Source organism: Capsicum annuum, chromosome 2 (genome assembly GCF_002878395.1).
Source record: "Capsicum annuum cultivar UCD-10X-F1 chromosome 2, UCD10Xv1.1, whole genome shotgun sequence".
NCBI classification, from domain to species: Eukaryota; Viridiplantae; Streptophyta; class Magnoliopsida; order Solanales; family Solanaceae; genus Capsicum; species Capsicum annuum.
This window is the reverse complement of record NC_061112.1, coordinates 55,824,290-55,843,039: the sequence shown is the minus strand read 5'-3', so window position 1 is coordinate 55,843,039 and position 18,750 is coordinate 55,824,290. Positions and strand designations below refer to the sequence as shown.

Here is an 18,750-nt window from a genome sequence, read left to right as displayed (position 1 = left end):
CGCATAGCCCTACAAGATTCCTTTCTTTTTCATCATCCGCAGCCTGCGATTTCTCTTTGAATCAGCAGAGCAGTCACCAAAGTGGTTATACGACGTTCAAATTCGCATTAATGGTCTAGGAATTGACCGAATTCGACAAAAGGAGTCATCCCTTTCAATTATTTTAAATTTCAAATTCCTTATCTCTCCACCTGTTGATTTCTACGAATTTTGCTTTTCTAATCCGGACTTTGAAGTTCGGATTTGCCTGTAAATACCGATAATTTCATGCTTTAGTGAGGAGGTTTTTGGACCTTCAAAAATAGGGGGAAAACGTTAAGAAATATGCTCAAAACATTCATTAGAGAAATCGGCTCACTTTCAAATTTTTCGTTGTTCACTTGTTCAAGTTCGGTGGCCAGAGAATCCTTGGCGTCGGAGCTTCGGTTTGCTGCCCAACAAAAGGTTAAATCTTCCCTTTATCTCACCTCTCATCTCCTTCTCGTTCATCCATTCGGTTCCATGAATATGTAATTTTATGTCAATTCTAAACTCGTGTCGTTGTTGTTTTCCTTCAACTCTATGAATGAAACCAAATTTTTATTTGAAAAGTTGTCTCTCATCCGAACATATGGGCTTGTTAAACATGTGTGTTTATAACTACTGCTTTTTCTAAAAATTGAGCCTAAGAAAGCAATATCGCCTCGGCCTTCGTCTTTTTTTAACATATTGTCGTGTCATGCTCAAATATGCGAAACATGGGAAATCAGGCCTTTGGTTTCTCTTTTGTTCGGTGTATTTTGGCAAGTATGTGAGTTAGTTTAGTTTAAAGAATATTTGTAAATCATCTTATTCTAATGTATTTGCTGCTCGTTTTGTCTTGATTGACATTTCTATGAATGTTCAAAGTATACGAGACACGAAGAAAGTCATTCCTCTCATATTCTTCTGTTGCTCGGTCTGATTTTTGTGAACATGTAAGTACTATAGGCTGGCTGACTTTTTGCAAATTGAGTTCAAAATAATGTTGTCTTATTTTTGATTGTGTCGATATGAATGGCTTAATAAGGTTTTGAGTTAGTCTTGAGTTAGTCTAATAAGGTTGGCCTTAATTATCAACTTTGTATTAAGTTTGTTGAGCTTGCACGACTTTAGGATATTAAATCTAGTGCCGATGTCAAAATTGCTTGTCATTCTCACATCTATGTGTACGTTTTGCGTAGGGATGGGCGTTGGTACTTCGGTTCGGGTTTGGTTTTTTTATTTCGTTTTTTTCGGTTTTCGGTTTTGAATTTATACGAACCAAAAAGCGAACCGAATTTGTTCGGTTCGGTTTATATATATTTTGATTCGGTTTTATTTCGGTTTAACAATTTCGGTTTTTCGGTCTTGTCTTCTTTCAAATAAAAAGATACATGATGCTACAAAATATACCAAAATTTTTCACTATGATAAAAACTGGAGTAAGCTATTGATCGACTTCAGCAGACGTGAGTGTGCAATAAGCTATTGATACTCATATTCATAGCATAAGTGTGAACATCAATACTAGCCCTGCCCAAACACAAACCTTCGAGCTGAACCGCACACTTTCCAATTCTCATTAGAAATTAGAATTACCAACAACAAGAATCAAAGTAAACAGTCGCAGATCTTAAGATGTTAGCAGGCACAGTTGAGAATAAGGTTACAAAATCCTGGCATGTGTTACACGCTAAAAAATGAGGAGTTAAACAGCGCATCCAGGTGAAGAAAGGCAGGAATTCTTCAGCAATGCATCAGTGCAACACGCAATTGGAAAAGGTTTATTATTATATAATATATATTAATAATAATGTCTTATTACATTATATATATTATATAATTAAGAAAAGGTATATTAAAAATTTCGGTTTAAACTGAAAAATCGAATTATCTGAACCTAAAACCCGTGACCCGAACTGAAATTGTAAAAAAAAAAAAATAAACCCGAACCAAAAAACCAAAAATCCAAACCCAAAAAACCGAAATGATTTGGTTCGATTCGGTATTTCGATTTTTATTATGCCCACCCCTAGTTTTGCGTGTTGTTTAATGTTCAGGAGCGTGTATCCCTGAATGCATTTTTGGAAGAAGTGTATCCCTTTCTCTTATATAAATGTTGGATCATGTATTCCTTAGCTAAAGTCCCCATCAATGCATTTTTCTAAGTTTGCCTTCTCGTGAACATGGATGGAGATTTGGTTTGATTAGTTTATATTGTCACGTTCCTATTCTTTGAAAAGATTAAAGCTTGAATTGCTCTTGATTTTCCCTGGATTAAGATAACAACTTCGTTAAATAGTTTGAGATATGGTGGGATTGATGGCATGTACCTTTATCAAGGCTCTGTATGCTAAAATATGCATATGTTTGTTTCATTTGGGTGATAATTTACTAAGATCTTGATTAAGTTTACTTATTTTTGTATCGCGTAATCTATTCAGTCACCGGTTGTACATTATTTTCGTTACTCAGTTACCTCACTCAAGTTCAATTTCTAATCTTTATAATTTTTTTTTTACATGTTAACTCGAGACTTGGAGTTTCAATGAAAACTCGTCTTAACCCAAAGATTGGGTCAACGGCTAATAGAATCACAGAGCTCGGGGTCTAAATCGCTAGGAGTCGATTTGCCTCCATAGGAATTGATAGTATCCTGTCCTTTACCTTTCTCATGACCTTCTTATTCGCATTTGTTTCATTAACTTTGTGTTATTTTGATCATGTATTTTTATGTGGCCTTGATCGAAATTGACAGCTTAATTTACTTTGTTTAATTTCATTCAAACTTTAAATCATCTAAAATTGATTTTATGCGGTCAATTTCGTGTTCATTCGATACTCAAAGATGTAATAATGGTACATGATTTAACCACTGAATTTTAAAACTTTAACCTACAATCAACCTTTTAGAAAAAAAGGGAAAGGACGTGGGCTGACCATTTTGAAAAGAAATGGCCAGCCCTTTTAAAAGTTGGACATGGTTAGCCAGTCGGTCCAATTTAATTCTTCTAAATGGCCATTTGGCCCAAAACTGATCCTTACGCATTAAACGGCCCAAAACTTATTCTCTTACACATTAAAGGCCTCAAACAATAACTCTTTCAATGGCTACTTACAAAACTTTCCCAAATTTTCTCCTCGTTCTTTCTAATATGCTTCATAAATTTGTGTTTTTCATCAAAATTAGAAATTGAGTTGGTGATTCTTGCATTGTATGAACATGAAACAGAAAATGGGTAGTAAAGGCAAAGCTTAAATTAGTTGGTAAAGGGGTCAATTTTGACCCCAAATTTGTTGTTAAAGATGATGACTTTACTGAATCTTCATATATGTTGCTGCAGTTGAAGGACTGTCCTAGTCCTTCAAACTTGAAGAAGAAAATTGATAGAATAGAGTCTCAACGTAAGAGAAAATCTATGTCAGAAAGTCTTTCTCATAAGAAGACTCGGTCAAAGAGTCGGAGGCTTTTAGGTGCAGACAAAGATGAAAAAAAGATCTCTCAACAGGAAAGGAGAAGATCAATGAACATGTATTTGTTAGTGCGAAGAAAAAAAAGAAACGAAATCGGGAAAAAAATGGTGAAGATGCCGGTGCATCTTTAATGAAAAAACGTAAAGTTTCAGATCAGCTTGGCAAACCAAATTATAGTTTATCAGATGTTGAGGTATTCTAAATTTTCTTACGACTATAATGTATTTTTCTAGTATACGTGTGCAATGTGAGACATTACTTTGTATGCTGTTGTTATTGTAGCTGTTTTGTGCAATGTAATGCATAGTGTTAATGTATTTAGAAATATATGTTTTTCTCAGGTTTGGGATTTTGTTGTTCGACCAAGTGATTATTACATGACGCATGTTAGTGTGCATAGAAATTACTCGATTGTGAATGAGCTGATAGATAAGTTGACTAAGGTGCAACTCGATTGGTTTAGGAACACTTGTTTTGGATATTTTTAGATTTGCCACCTGTTCCCATTCAAAATCAGTTGATACATGGCATGTTGATTAGGGAAGTTTTATCTAGCCGAAATGATGAGATATGGATTAAAGTGAATGACACAAGGTTGCGATTCGGTCTGTCAGAGTTTACTGTTATAAGTGGGTTAAAGTGTACAGGGGATGTTACACTGACATGTAATTTGAGCCAGTGGTTGCCTTATGGACCTGTATTTTCCAAATCAATCCAAAGTTACAAAGCTTGAGCTGAAAAAAAAAAATTCTTGGGAAAAAAACGGCAATCTAATGGAGACGCGTTGCATATTGTCATTCTTTACTTCATTCATAGTTTTTTGTTTTCAATTACATATGGTGACTTCATAAATAAGGATGCCTTTTTGTTGGTTAAGTCTGGTTAGTTTGAGACATTCCCCTAGGGAAAGTTGTGTTTTCGTGATATGTTGGATTCAATGGAAGTACCAGGTTTATAAGCGAAAGTCTATGTATCGGTGTGGTGGTTTTCCTTTGGCATTCCAATGTTGGTTTTATGAATATTGTCCTTATGCGGGCAATAAACTAGCTATTCGTGTGGGAGATAGTGTGCCTCGGATACTTAATTGGTCGGTGACGATAAGACCAAACTACAGGAAGGTGAAGTTTGCTTTTAGTGATATAAATCACGAGCAGATACTTATACTATGTGTATTTATATATATGGTCTTTTGGTTATACTATTAATTTACTTTTAAAAACTTTTAAATTTTTGTTTGTATATATAGATGGTGTTAACCAATATTGAACCAAATTGTATTGAGAAGAGCATTCTTCAGTTGCTTGTTTTTGAGCCGGTGCCTCAAAATGAACATGTTGCATTCAACAAATCTGATGATTCGTGCAAAGAACATATGAGAGAAGACAGTCCTATGAATACTCAAAATGAGTTGAAATTTCTGCGAACTGATTTGAATTTGGTATGTTTAAGTATTTTAAAAGTTTAATATCACTTTTTTTGTAGTTGAGTATTATGAAAAATTGATGTTTTTTGTTTGCAATTTTGAAAATGTTCAGCTAAAGGATGAGGTTTTGTCGATGAAACAGTTGATGACATCGTTATTTGACCTAAGTTTTAAAAGCACTACATATAAATGAGGGTTCTAAGGTATTTGGCTTGTTGTATTGTTTTTGGTGTATAAGACTTATATATAGTTTTATACTAATATTTTTTTGTTGAACTTTTTAAAACAGTCTGCCGAGTATCACAGTGGTCATAATGTGGGGCTTAAAAATGATGATACACATGCAGGGAATCCCATAGGGGTTAATTTGTCTGACAATGTGGTATGGCAAACTGATGGTATACCAAAGGTTGATGGTGTTGGACAAAAAAATATTGGTGTTGGGGATTGTATTGATATGGGAACTGGGAATAAAACTGAATGCTAATCTGGTTGATGATGTTAAAAAAGAAAATGTTGATGTAGGTGATCACATTGATGTAGTAGTTAGAGATCACCTAAGTGATAATGTCGTTGATAATATTGGAAAAGAAGCTGTTGTTATAGGTGATTGTATCAATACATATGTAGGTGATAGACCTATTACAGGTGATGAATGAAGTGCATTTCCAAATTTTGATTTTTTAAAATTTACACCAAGTGGTAATAAGATTGGAGAGGAGGTTAAAAATAGTTTTGAGGATAGTTGGTCTGATTTTCCTGATTATGAAGTATCAAAGTTGATATAGATTTAGGCTATGCAAGTGTTGCATTGGAGGCTACAGAAGTTCTTGTTGATGTTGGAAGCATAAGAAAAAATATTGATGATACTTCTGTAGGTGATAAATCAACTATCATCTTGGATGACACACCGGTTGTCCCTCGTAGAATAAGAAAATCAGCTGCAATATGTGAATCACCATACGTGTCAAAGTTTGATTCTGGTTGTAGCAATGTTCAAGGTCAACCAACTAAGTGCATAGATAAAGGACATTCAAGAAAACACATATTCAGTATCAAACATCCATTTACCATAAGTATTACAGAGCCATTTCTTGATACGAAGTTGTCTTCATTCAACAAGTTTGTTGATAAGTCATTACGACTTAATTCAAAGTAAATGTTTTCTTTCTAAATTTTTGTAGATTAAATTTTTATTATTTTTGTGTCATAACTAATACGTTGTGTCATCATTTTGTTATAGTCTTGTTTATTCAGAATCTGTTAATAATCTGACAAATGCTTTTGACTTTGGTGTTGTCACGATTAAAACAAAAGAATGGTTCTACACGCTTGGATATGCAGGAATACCTTTAACTGATTCAGTAAGTTTATTATCCATCATGGTTTGCTAGTATAGTAGTACAGAAATATTCTTTATTTATTCTAACAGCGTAATGTTGTTTATTAAAATGATCTTTTATCTTTACTTTTCAGCATATTGATGTGCTTTTTTTACTACTTTCGGAAGAAATCAAAGTACATTCTTTTGGATGATGGAAGTTCATCAGTTGGTTTAATTGCTTGATACAAAGTTTGTACTCAAAGTTTTTGGGTAAGAGAAAAGATGTTGCCGTTATTAAAGAGGACAGTGAAATTGTTGAGTATATCCTCGGATATGTTATGAGGTGTAATGTGTCGTGGTATTCTGTTGATAATGTTTTGTTCCCGATTAATATTTCTGAGAACTTTCATTGGATTTTGGCTCGTCTGTCTTTTAAAGATCAATGTATTTATGTTTATGATTCAATGTGTGGTGCACGATATAGACGTGTTGGAAAGTTATTTCAGCATATTCAAAATTGATAGCAAACTTGCTTTCTTCTATTGATTTTTGGGACAAAAGAAGTGATGGAATTGCAGCTGCTGACTCGTATGATATTCGGATGTTGACGGATTGCCAACTCAAAAGAACACGTAAATTAGTACTAAAAAGCTAATACTATTGCTAGTCTTTCACTTTTTTTATCTTTTTGATTATTATACTCATTTGGGAATATGTTGCAGGGACTGTGGTATTTTTGTAGTTGCTTTTGCAAAGTACATGATTGAAGGCGTTCAAATTCCTGCAAGTTTAGATGATATTGATAGCATACAGAGCCGATATGATGTATTATTGTGGCAATATGGAAAGATAAAACAAAAGCAGCAATAGTTTAGGATAACTTGCCAGTGTAGTTTTTGACATATTTTGAAGTTTTTGATATACTGTTGGAAGTGTTTACCTGGTGTTTTTGATGGGATGCAATTGCTTACTTTTCATTTTTATTTTTCGAAGAATCCATATTGATTCATATTGATGATTATATGATTTTGAAAACTTTTATTTTTTATTAGAATATTGATATTGTTTTCTTTATGTATAAGTGTATATTGTGATTTTTATACTTCTTTTGTGGTAGTCGTATAGACTGTGTATGCTTTACCTTCCCAGATCCCACTTTGTGGGAATACACTGTGTATGTTATTGTTCTTGTATTGGTAGAGATACACTTAAAGACTCTCTAAAACCTTTCTAGACTAATTTGCATTTAGAAGTATAACATTTATTAGTTTCCAGCAAGTGCTTATGAAATCTAACCATAAAAAAGGAGCAATGTAGACCTAAAATGTAGCAGTAGCAGCTGAGAATGATGAGATCATTTACCTCAGCTCATTATTCCTCTTTGATCCATTAGAAGACGGTCCAGAATCCTAAGAAAGTTTGCAATAACGAAATGATGAATATTCAAGAATAAATGAGTGCTCAAGAAAGAATAGAATAAAGAAGAGAAAGTGATTGTTTGTGTACCATTTTCTTATTTTTCAGTTAACAAAGGGAGATTGTATTTGCTAATCTTTACATGGAAATTCTGATCCAGCAAGACATCTGTTATCTTCAATTGATTGGAGAATATCCCTGGTACTATTCCAGTATGAAGGAGCTGAATTCCCTTTGCTATCCCTATTGCAGCTGACATCGTTGTGTCCATGTTAACTTTTGAGTTGAATTTGCTTCTACAAAATCGAGTGTTTGCAAAGATGTCCAGAATGAGTACTTAGAACAACTATCTTAAAGACAATAAACACCTGTACATTTAACATCTAGCAAAGGAGAAACAGTGAGTTGCCTAATCTAGGAGAAACATTACAATATAGTAGGTAGTTGTCGTGATTGAGGACAATCTAGATGCATCAAACAACATGGAATAGATTGTTGCAAAATTTCAAAGATGTATGTTGGTTATAACATGACTTAGGCTTCCAATCTACCACAATTCATTTATTTGGACTTTGTATAATTTATATAATACGGTAGAAATAGTCAAATAGCTAAAACTAAATGCTCAATTACAAATTGTTGCAGTTGTTATGCCAAATGATAACTCGCAAATTTGATGAACTTTCTAGACTATGTACCTGGTATGACTCCCCACAGTGTTCCATTTGGCACGAATTCAAGGACTAAACATATCAAGCTAACACTCGAGTCATCTTGATTGCATTCACAGTATCCAATAGTACTAACTAAGTGGCAGTATCTAATCTTTGAAATATGCCCTAGTTGATTAGTGTAGGACTGGACGCTCTACATCATCCTCATTTTTATGTTTCTTATAGCAACCACAACACCATCCGTAAGTTTTCCTTTGTAAATCTATTATTCAGGATGCAGAAAAGCACAATCAGTACTCACAATAGATGCAAGAGAACTGAGGAATGAACAACAAAATAGTACATGTTAATTAACATTGTTCAAATGGTCTTACGGTATTCAGTAAGGAAATGCATAATACCTGTCCACTGGAGCTTTCCCCAATTAGATTTGATATATCAAAGTTATTTGTGGCCTCTCGAAGCTCATCCAAGACAAACGTTCGATAAGGAGGGACCCCGAGTAGTCCCAACTTCCTCGTTTCAGAAAGATACCCTGTCAAGAATCAAAGATTATTAGACAATTCATCTCCTAACAACACATTATTGGATAATTTTCTGAAGCAAATTGATATGTTTAAACTATATATAAAGAAATTCCTTTTGGGAATAATGTATAAACTCAAATGTTTATATAGAGTTTGCAAGTACAATGACAGAATACTAGATATACAATTTTCAGGATCTAAAAACTTTCATAAGTTGAAATCATTAACACAAGAGAGCTTACTTGCATCATTAAGCAGCTTAAGAGTGTGAGCAGGAGAGACTTTCAATTATCAATCTTTTTTAGGGGCTTTACTAGCTTTCTTCTTGGTATACTCTTTTCTAAAAACCACGAAAGCCAAATCGATAATCGCTGTTACTCCAACAAAACCTCCTACCATACTTGAAGCAAGAATAACTTTACCATTTCCCCCTTCAACCTTTTTCTTATGAGGCTCAATACTAACAGCCAAAGCTTCATTCTGACAAAATAACCAGAAAACAATATAATCTTGGAACTAGAACTAGAGTGCAAACAAGCAGGCAAATCCCCTGTTAAGTAATTTGATGATAGATTCACAAAAACAAGTTCTTAACTATATGTCACATTCTTTTGAAGCTTTCCAGTTAGTTTGTTTCCAGAAATACCCAAATAACTGAGTGATGGCAATGACAAAATTATTAGTGAAAAGGGTCTAACAAGCTGATTAGAAGAAATTTTCAGTTTCTTCAACTGATAACAAGAACTCAGTTCTTTTGGTACCCCTAAACAGAACTTGTTCTTCCTAAGTCCTACATTGAAGTTGACAACAAGATACACGTGCTTGTATGCTTTTATATTAACAGATTACATGAAGAAGTTGCAACTTGCACATCCTGTTAGTTGGTTGGTTGTTGTAAGGTTCTTTTTCTTCCCATTTTCACTAATAAAGTTACTAATTAGATTTCATCAATTTGTCGAACCTTTTAGGTCTATTCACCTAAGTTGCGTGGACTCATTCTCTAAAATTATACTAGTTTTAGCGAATCCAACACGCTTTTATTAACATTTTTTAAGAGTTCGAGCAATAGAGCTATTCACTAGGGCTTGAAGAAATGGACATCCAAACCTTGAGTTGCTATAGTCAAAATTGCACCAAATACCAAAACCAAGTTGAACTATATCTCTTAGGAACATGAAGAAGAATATATAACATGACTGTCATTATAGTCATTTTAAGATGAACAACAATAGGAGAAACACTTTCTCCCTGGACACATACATATCACCTGTATATGATGTCATTTAACTAGTACTGTATATTATACAGATGACGCTCAAAAGTTTGTATTGAATGAAACTCACGTATGGACTTTTATATATATACACATCATACTACTAAATAAATTCATCAAAAAGATATCATAAAGACAATGAAAAGTAGAAGTTGAAATTCATATAATGTCGAAATATTTCATTAGCAATCAAACTAGGAAGCTTAAAATATAAAATCTTAGGCATTATCTATTACATTTCATGTAAAAGTAGACAACTTTTCACATTTCAGCTTAAAATGTGAAGTCAATTCCAGTAATATATTTTGCAATCTAGAATGAACTAGCCTATTTGAAAAAAGAAAAGAGGAACTATAAGAATGTCTTGTTAAATTCTTGTTAAGGTATTTGTGCAGGTTCTTTGATTGTGTCCAACCTTTCCACACCGTTCACATGATACTTTCTATGCAGACATGTAGTCCATAATGCCTTTGCCTCGATTGCTATTCCTTGGTCTACCTGGTCTCGGCTTCCAGATTAGTGGTAGTACTATGATATCCAATACTTTTGTTGGAATGTGCCATATTGATTCATCAGGGAGTGGAATAACTGAAAATTCATAGGCTTTTAAATAGTTTTCCTTTGTGTAATAAGCTGCATAGTAGGATTGTACATTCATATGAGTATAACTCAATACTGTTATAGCATGAGGACATGGGATTCCATCAACCTGAAATTGTAGGCAGCTACATCTTTTTTCATGCATACAAACAATGCTTCGCTTTTGAATTTCATCAATCACAACATACACATGACTGGTAGAAGCCATTACTTGTAATATACAACAAAACATTAAGCAACTGTACCATACCATATTTTAGTCAGTATGAAATATAAATAACAATATAGTTTTTTACCTTCATTTTATCTAATAAAAAAAGATTTTCCCTCATTATTGTGTTGTAATTGTTTCCCAATTCAGTAAATATTTCTTGTGCATTCATTCTGTTTCTATTATTCTATTTCATTACCAAATCCATCATGAATTATAGCAGCTTCTTTACTGGCAGTTCTTTTGCCTCTCTATTTGCTGAATTCAGCAACTCTACAATATTCGAAGTCATCACCATTGATCTATTGACATTTGAATGTACTATGGATCATTTTTCATAGCCAATTTCAAACAGGTAAGGCCTCATCCTCTCATCGATTTTGTCTGCATCTTTCATTAGTCGATCAAAATCTACTTTTATGTAAGTACGAGCCATTGCAAAAAAGATTCCCTGTAGCTCCTTCTGATTCCTCTTGAATTTTCCTTTGATGTTATTCCATAGGTGATAGATGCATATACAATGAGCTATATTTGGATATACCTTTGCAGCAGCCTTTAATATACTTTCATGTCGATCAGATACCATGGACATATTTTTTCTTTCACTATATGCTATTTTAAACATACTAAAAAATCACTCTCATGAAGCATCATTTTCAGAATCCACAATAGATTATGCCAACGGTAGAATTTTCCTTAATTATGCAAGTGAAAAAAGTAAAACATCTTAGACTAGTATGAATAACACATATTAAGTTTTTGCAATTTGTAATTGTGTTAAAAAGCTGATTTTCTACTTCTTTTAAGGAAGTACTATTGTATCTGGAAAAAAATCATTAAACTAACCTGTTGCATCAAGCATACCAGCGTACAACATGGTCCCCCGGTATGCTGATTTAAGGAAAGTACCATCAACAACTATTGTTGGCATGCAATATTCCCATCTTTTAATGGATGTATTCAATGCAACAAAAGCATACAGAAAGTGATTGTCCCCTGTCTTGTGTAGCCTTGTATACGAACCTGAATTGATTGTATTTACCTTATATAAGTAATCTGATAGATTAGCATATGATTCACGCAAGAAACCTCTGACTAGTTAGTTGCCTTTTCTTTTGCTCTGTACGCCTTTTTGTAGTTCATTCTAATCCCATGACTCTTTCTCATTTCATCCACGATCTCTATGGAGGTGAATAATGATTTCAGATTTTGATACTTGTTCTTTACGATTTCAGCAATGATCAATGAAGTAGCATGACGTTGGGAAAACATTTTATCTGCAATTGTACAAGTGTGAACATCAAAGAATCTTTTCACCATAAAGACCTCTGACTCTTTTTTACTTGAAGATCGAAAAGTCCATTGACATTTTTCATTCGCACATTGCAGATAGTACCTGTATTAATACATTTATACCAAACAATGTTAGTTCTATTTGAATATTTTACTTACAGTAGCTCACTCGGTTCTACTACTTGTAAATTTTAGGTGCAGAAATCTCATCTAAGGTTGAAATATGCTACAGACCACTTGGGAACAACTTCACTATACCAACAAAATCAGTTGACTTAATCAAAGGTTTCAAAGGCAAAAGATTCATAATTTATGATGCAAATTCAGAACTCCTTAAAGCTTTTAAAGGCACCGACCTTCAAGTTCCAGTCATGATCCCAAATGAACTCACAAACAACATTGCTACCAATCAAACCTTAGCCGACCAATGGGCCAAAACCATTGTTGTACCTTTTTATCCACACACGATGATCCGTTACGTCCTTGTTGGAAACGAAATCCTTAGTAACCCACTCAACATCTATCATTTTAAGCCCTCTGTAGATAAAACTCCACAAAGGTGTCACAAGCAGTAAGAAGGGCAAATCTATTTTTGACCTTCTTGATTCAAAGTTGTTGATGCATTCTATTTTCTTACTAGAAAAGAAGTCTTTTATAATGAGATAATGTAGGTTTCTTACTTACAAATGAGATAAAAAAATGTCATTTATTTGATGAGAAATAAAAAGGATTATTGAATTTTAGTCGATTACATAACAGACAACTCACATCCATGAATATGCAGTATCTATAATCAATTGATACTATTTTACACCAGATTTATACACTTTTATACTATATTGATACAGTTTTTTCAAAAAAAGAGAAGGGGGACATATGCATGCATATATAGTATATATACCACATAAACACCACATTGATACTCAATTGATACTCTTTTATACCAGATTGATACAGTTTAATACCACCTTCATACAGTGCAAATACCACAGATTGATACTGTTTAATACTACCTTCATACAGTGCAAATACCACATAAAAACCACATTGATACTCAATTGATACTATTTCATACTATATTGATACAGTTCAATACCACATTCATATAGTACATATACCACATAAAAATCACATTGATACTCAATTGATACTATTTTATACTATATTGATACAGTTCAATACCACAGTCATACAAGTATAAAGACCACATAAAAACCACGTTGATACTCAATTGATACTATTGTATACTAGATTGATACAGTTTATTACCACATTTAGAAAGTACATATACCACATAAAAACCACATTGATACTCAATTGATGCTAATGTATACTAGATTGATACAGTTTAATGCCACATTCAGAAAGTACATATACCACATAAAAACCACATTGATACTCAATTGATGCTAATGTATACTAGATTGATACAGTTTAATGCCACATTCAGAAAGTACATATACCACATAAAAATAATATTGATACTCAATTGATACTATTTTATACTAGATTGATACAGTTTAATACCACATTCAGAAAGTACATATACCATATAAAAATCATATTGATACTCAATTGATACTATTTTATATTATATATGTTAAATCGATACAATTTTTGTGTAGACTCATACCTTGATGTTGATGATCTTTTGACCTTAAATTGAAATCTATGTCGGATTGCATGATGCTTCATAAAGCTAGTTATTGTATTTTTCTCCCAATACGGTTTTCCTTCTTCAACATCCCTATAAAGAGGATCCATTATGATAGGATTTGGCTCATCTTCCAAGTGTTCCTCAGAGAAATCATCTTTGATGCAGAAAAGGGATTTGCTTTGATAATCCGTATAGGATCTAACAATTCACCAGCTGTAAATTCGACAGGGACGAGTGTTATACACAATGGATACTCATTGATATCGAGACTTTTTTCTTCATCTGCATATATAATTTGACACTCATATCATTGTATATAGGCATAGATCCGACTGTGACAATGTATTTGATATCTAATAAAACTTTAGTTGAATTTATATTTAACTATTTATACAATTCAGCAACAAATACATCTTAAGTAAAGGCAAAATCAAACAAAACTCCATTGATGATGAAATTCTGAAATTCAACCTCAGATATCCATTCACCTCCATATTTGATCATTATTGGTACTAAAACAGAAGTTGTAGCCATTTTTTTGTATCAATTTTGAGCAAATTTTTAGAGATTTATAGAGAAGGTTGTGGAATGTAAAAGATAAAGATGAGTATCAGAAAAGGTAATGAACGGAGAATTAGGTGTTTGAAGGGAAAAGAATTTGTAAATGAAAATGAAAGAAGGTAAAGTTATTTTTTGAATTTTTTAATATTTTTCCGTTATATGTAGCTAATCATACATGAGTGACAGAGAGGCTATTTATCGGGTTTATTACACGAGTAGAGAGTGACTATTTACCGGTATTATAAATTTGGGTGCTAATTTTGTAGAATTAGTTTATTTTAGGCATTATTTTTATCCTTTTCCCTTAAAAAAAAATGGCAAACCTTGCCCTTTTTTATAAGTAATATCTGAAATGGAAATACACTTTCTGGAATTGAAATAAAATGTTAGTTAAAGTCCTTGTTTTACAAAATATAAATTAACGACTTTTACCACTCTAATTAGGATTTTTCAAATAAATCACAATAAATAGGTTTCAATTAGTTAATTGTTTAGGTTTGCAAGTAGCTCATTGATCAAATTCGGTTTTCTATTCAACTCAATATAAGGTACCTGCTTACTACAAACCATATTTATTTATCAACTCTATTCCACTTTTTCAGATTACAAACGTCTTTTAAAATACATGGTATATATATGTTATAGGCTATCGTGTATACAAGGTACATTGTACTGTTATAATTATTATTATTACTACTACTACATTATGATTATTCTGATTACTTGTCGTTATTATGTCAATTCTATGATATGTAATATATTGTATCTTATTTTTCTCTTAGTTTCCATCCATGAGAATTTCATAAATAAAAATGGCAAATTTTCACATCTTCTTCACATACCCTCGAATATATAAATTTTTGCAAACAAATTCTCGGACACATTAAGAAATATTTTTGGCTACTCTATAATGATTTTCGTTATATATTCAACTCCATATACCCTTAAACATTTTTTTCCTTTTGTTATAGAATTATGAAACTCTATACTTTCTAATATATGTTATTATTACAATAAATCATGTTACTTTCCTTTTTCTGTATTTAAAAATGCATATACACTTTACAATAACAATATTATTTCCTTGAATATGGTAGCGTTACATTTTTATACCTTAAGTTTTCCTTGAAAATAAATAAAGATTTTCTTATCACAATTCTTAGCAAATAATTACACAAATATTTTTCAAATATTTTTCTAAAACTAAGATTAAGGACAGTCTTCGGATAGGCTCTGAGGTGTGTTTAATACCTTCCCTTCGAGTAACTAAAATCCTTACTTAGAATCTCACTGATTTTCGTAGATTAAAAACATAGCTTTCACATTATTAAAATGGTTTTCCTAATTTTTCCTTAAAAGTCAGGTGGTGACTCAAAAACAAAACAAACAACAATCTTTTCAAAATGCCACCACATGTTGTATGTTGTTTTGACCGATTCAAAATTGGACGCGATAGCGTGGCGACTCTACTGGGGAATAGACTTAGATTTTGACCTTAGCAGAATTAGTTTATGACTATTATTTGAATTTTCTTTACTTGCTTTATTTACGTTTATATTCTGCTTTGTTTGAAAGGACGCAAGCCAAATTCAAACTTGCGTTCCTTATTTGTTTGAAAACGCTACCTGTTACTGCTTTCTCTTTTGCATTTTTCTATCGAGTTCTTGGCCATAACACTTCACACACTGTGGTTCACGCGGGGGGTGTCTCACACTCCCCTAAACCTTCTTTGATTTCCCTAGTTTCAGAGCTGATGCATTTGGGTTAGTGTATCTTCTCGCAATAATTCAGTCCCACTCTGAAATATCTAGGAAAAATCTTATTCTAACAATAGTTCATGCTGTATAAACCATATGCGGGATGGTCCAAGGTATCGTCTTCGCAATTAGGAAGCCACCCTTTCGTCCGAAGGTTATGAAACCTTTATGACGCACTTTGTGTTAGAACTGATTCAGATAGTCCAGAAATTGAACATTAATGGATTCAGAACAATCGGACTGACCTTCTTTTACTCTTCCTTCATCCGACATCATTTTCAAGTCAATAGATATAGAGTATTACCCAAACTCGCCAACATTTGACACTCCTTTCTCGAATACAAAGATTTTTAAAACATTGCTTCACCAATATCTTTCTCAAAGTCTATGAAAGCTGAGTGTTAAAAAAAAGCTTTGCTTTCGTTCGACTTTCTCTTCAATTCGACAGGTAGGCAATATCACTAAAAAACTTCACCTAAGTCTAACTTCTTTTTTATCCAAACGGGAATGGAATGTCGTCAGGCATTGTTCTAACATTTAATTCCTTCTTTCTAGTCAACAGACGTAGAATATTATTCAAAACTCTGCATTTATTTGACACTCTTCTTTAAGACAATGAATGTGTAATATTATTCATCTCCACCTACTTTTAACTCTTTCCAGCCAATGAGCATGAGTCATCGCCAATACTCCTCTTGCGTTCGATATCTCTATCACAAGATCCTTATCAATAACGAGGCTTGAGATACTTACTTTTTAAAGGCATCATTTTAGCTCACTTTTATCAATTCATACCGACTGTACATCTTTATCACCATCATCAAGGTCTCTCTTAACCGTCCTTATTGGATATATTCCCTCTTCAAGAAAACTTAAAATTGTTCTGAATCTAAAATATGTTAAAATCTAGATTCATCTATATCAGTTCATTTGGATGAAGGCCTACCTCTGGCAAAAAGAGGCTCCAAATATAGGACGCGTTCACTTGACATTGTTTAAATGTGCTTGTCCATCGATATAAATGAACTCTTTAAATTTTATTTATGTTTGCATTATCCCCTGACAGAGTTTGATTATGTTGAGCGATAGAACTAGCCAACTTAAGTTATATCCTAAAAATGAACACTGGTGTCGTTGACCTGACTAGAAGTGTTCCAATACTAGCAAACGTATCAGGGACTTTCAAAAGAAAAGATGATGCATATAAGGATGAACGTATTCTTCTCTTGGAGAAACAACTCGAGACGTTAAGAGCAGAACTACACCAAGAAAGGTACCCCACACATCTATCCATGACTACTCTATCGCGCCCTCCTCTTTTTTCATCACTAGAAACTCCAATACCTGAACACTATCAGTCAGTACAACCTCCCACAACAACTATTGTCTTAACAAATCCATCATCCCCGTTCACACCCATCAACTCCCATAAATTTCCCCATTGCACCTCACATACTAATGTTGTCATATCTACTCGTGATATTTAATAAACAAATCACATTACCTTTCGAGAACCATATATTTCTTCAATATTTGTGACTGAGACACCTGCTTTCATCGTACCTGCTAAAAGTAGATTTTTGATAAATACAAGGACAAAAGAGGGAGACAACATAATCGTAATGAGCTTCGCAATCTAAAGTAGACGATGAAAAACCACCAAAAAACTCAAGCCAGCGAGCGTTTGGACTATGAAGATTTATGTATCCATCCAGATGTTGATTTTCCAGTCAGGTTCAAGTCTCCTAAGTTCGACTTGTTTGATGGAACCGGCGATCCTCATACTCATTTAAGAGCATATTGTGATAAATTGGTAGGGGTTGGCAAAAATGAGAAGCTCATAATGAAGTTGTTTATTAGAAGTCTGTTTGGTGAGGCTCTCGCTTGGTACACCAAACAAGACCCTCATCATTGGCGTAAATCGAGCAACATGGCTGAAGACTTTATGAATTGTTTCAAGTTTAACATGAAAGTCACACCTAATTGACTTTCCCTCATTAGTATATGGAAGAAGCCCTCTGAATCATTCCAGGAATATGCTCGACGATAGAGGTTTGAAGCAGGAAAAGTCCAGCCACCAATGGAAGAAAGTGAATTAACGAAGTATTTTATCCGAAGTCAAAAGAGGGTCTATTTCAAAAGGATAATGTCCATATTGGGCAAAATTTGTCGATTGTATCAAAATGGGGAATTTTATAGAAGAGGCGATTAAGTATGGAAAGATTAAGTCGACAAATAGCTCGAGAAAATCTACTCAGTTGGAGTTCATCAAAGGAAAGAAGGTGGAGAATGAAGAAAAAGTATTTGTTGTGATACCGCACCCTTCAATACCTGAATCATCCCAATTACTTCAAAATCCTGATAACGAATTGATGCAAATATCAAGTCACAAACTATATCATGCCTATGATATCAAACAAAATCACCTTCAACCCTGAGCTCTCACGTACCAAAGTCCACCATGACCATGTGGACCAATCCAAGTGTCAGCTTGTCAAAATCAGACACCTTTTGCACTAAGACAAAATCTAAAAGGTAAGCGCAATTAAAGTCGTACTCA

At 33.3% G+C, this 18,750-nt stretch overlaps 1 protein-coding gene and 1 pseudogene across 7 annotated transcripts; one reads left to right on the top strand and one right to left on the bottom strand.

Annotated features, from left to right (window-relative positions):
• Nucleotides 1-7,260, top strand: LOC107858531. Of its 7 annotated transcripts, none has more exons than XR_001671071.2 (6): nucleotides 7-444; nucleotides 4,721-4,912; nucleotides 5,010-5,100; nucleotides 6,215-6,261; nucleotides 6,374-6,491; nucleotides 6,944-7,260. XR_001671071.2 is itself a non-coding variant. In XM_047406283.1 (4 exons), the coding sequence occupies exons 1-3, from the start codon at nucleotides 325-327 to the stop codon at nucleotides 5,088-5,090; spliced, it is 393 nt and encodes a 130-aa protein (XP_047262239.1). In that variant the 5' UTR covers nucleotides 1-324; the 3' UTR covers nucleotides 5,091-5,100; nucleotides 5,187-6,090. The 7 variants fall into 7 exon arrangements, 3 of the variants coding, with proteins under 3 accessions (XP_047262239.1, XP_047262240.1, XP_047262241.1); XR_001671068.2 differs by having other exon boundaries at nucleotides 6,374-6,853; XR_007051919.1 differs by having other exon boundaries at nucleotides 5,187-6,261; nucleotides 6,374-6,853.
• A 319-nt stretch (nucleotides 7,261-7,579) lies between these two features.
• On the bottom strand, nucleotides 7,580-13,979 carry LOC107857769 (annotated as a pseudogene).
• Nucleotides 13,980-18,750: the final 4,771 nt, after the last annotated feature.

Bases quoted from the DNA above. Each gene is read 5' to 3' on its own strand.
- LOC107858531 (XM_047406283.1), top strand. From the start codon at position 325: ATGCTCAAAACATTCATTAGAGAAATCGGCTCACTTTCAAATTTTTCG. The intron at 445-4,720 runs GTTAAATCTTCC...TTGTATATATAG, and splicing joins GGTTTGCTGCCCAACAAAAG to ATGGTGTTAACCAATATTGA. The intron at 4,913-5,009 runs GTATGTTTAAGT...GAAAATGTTCAG, and splicing joins TGCGAACTGATTTGAATTTG to CTAAAGGATGAGGTTTTGTC.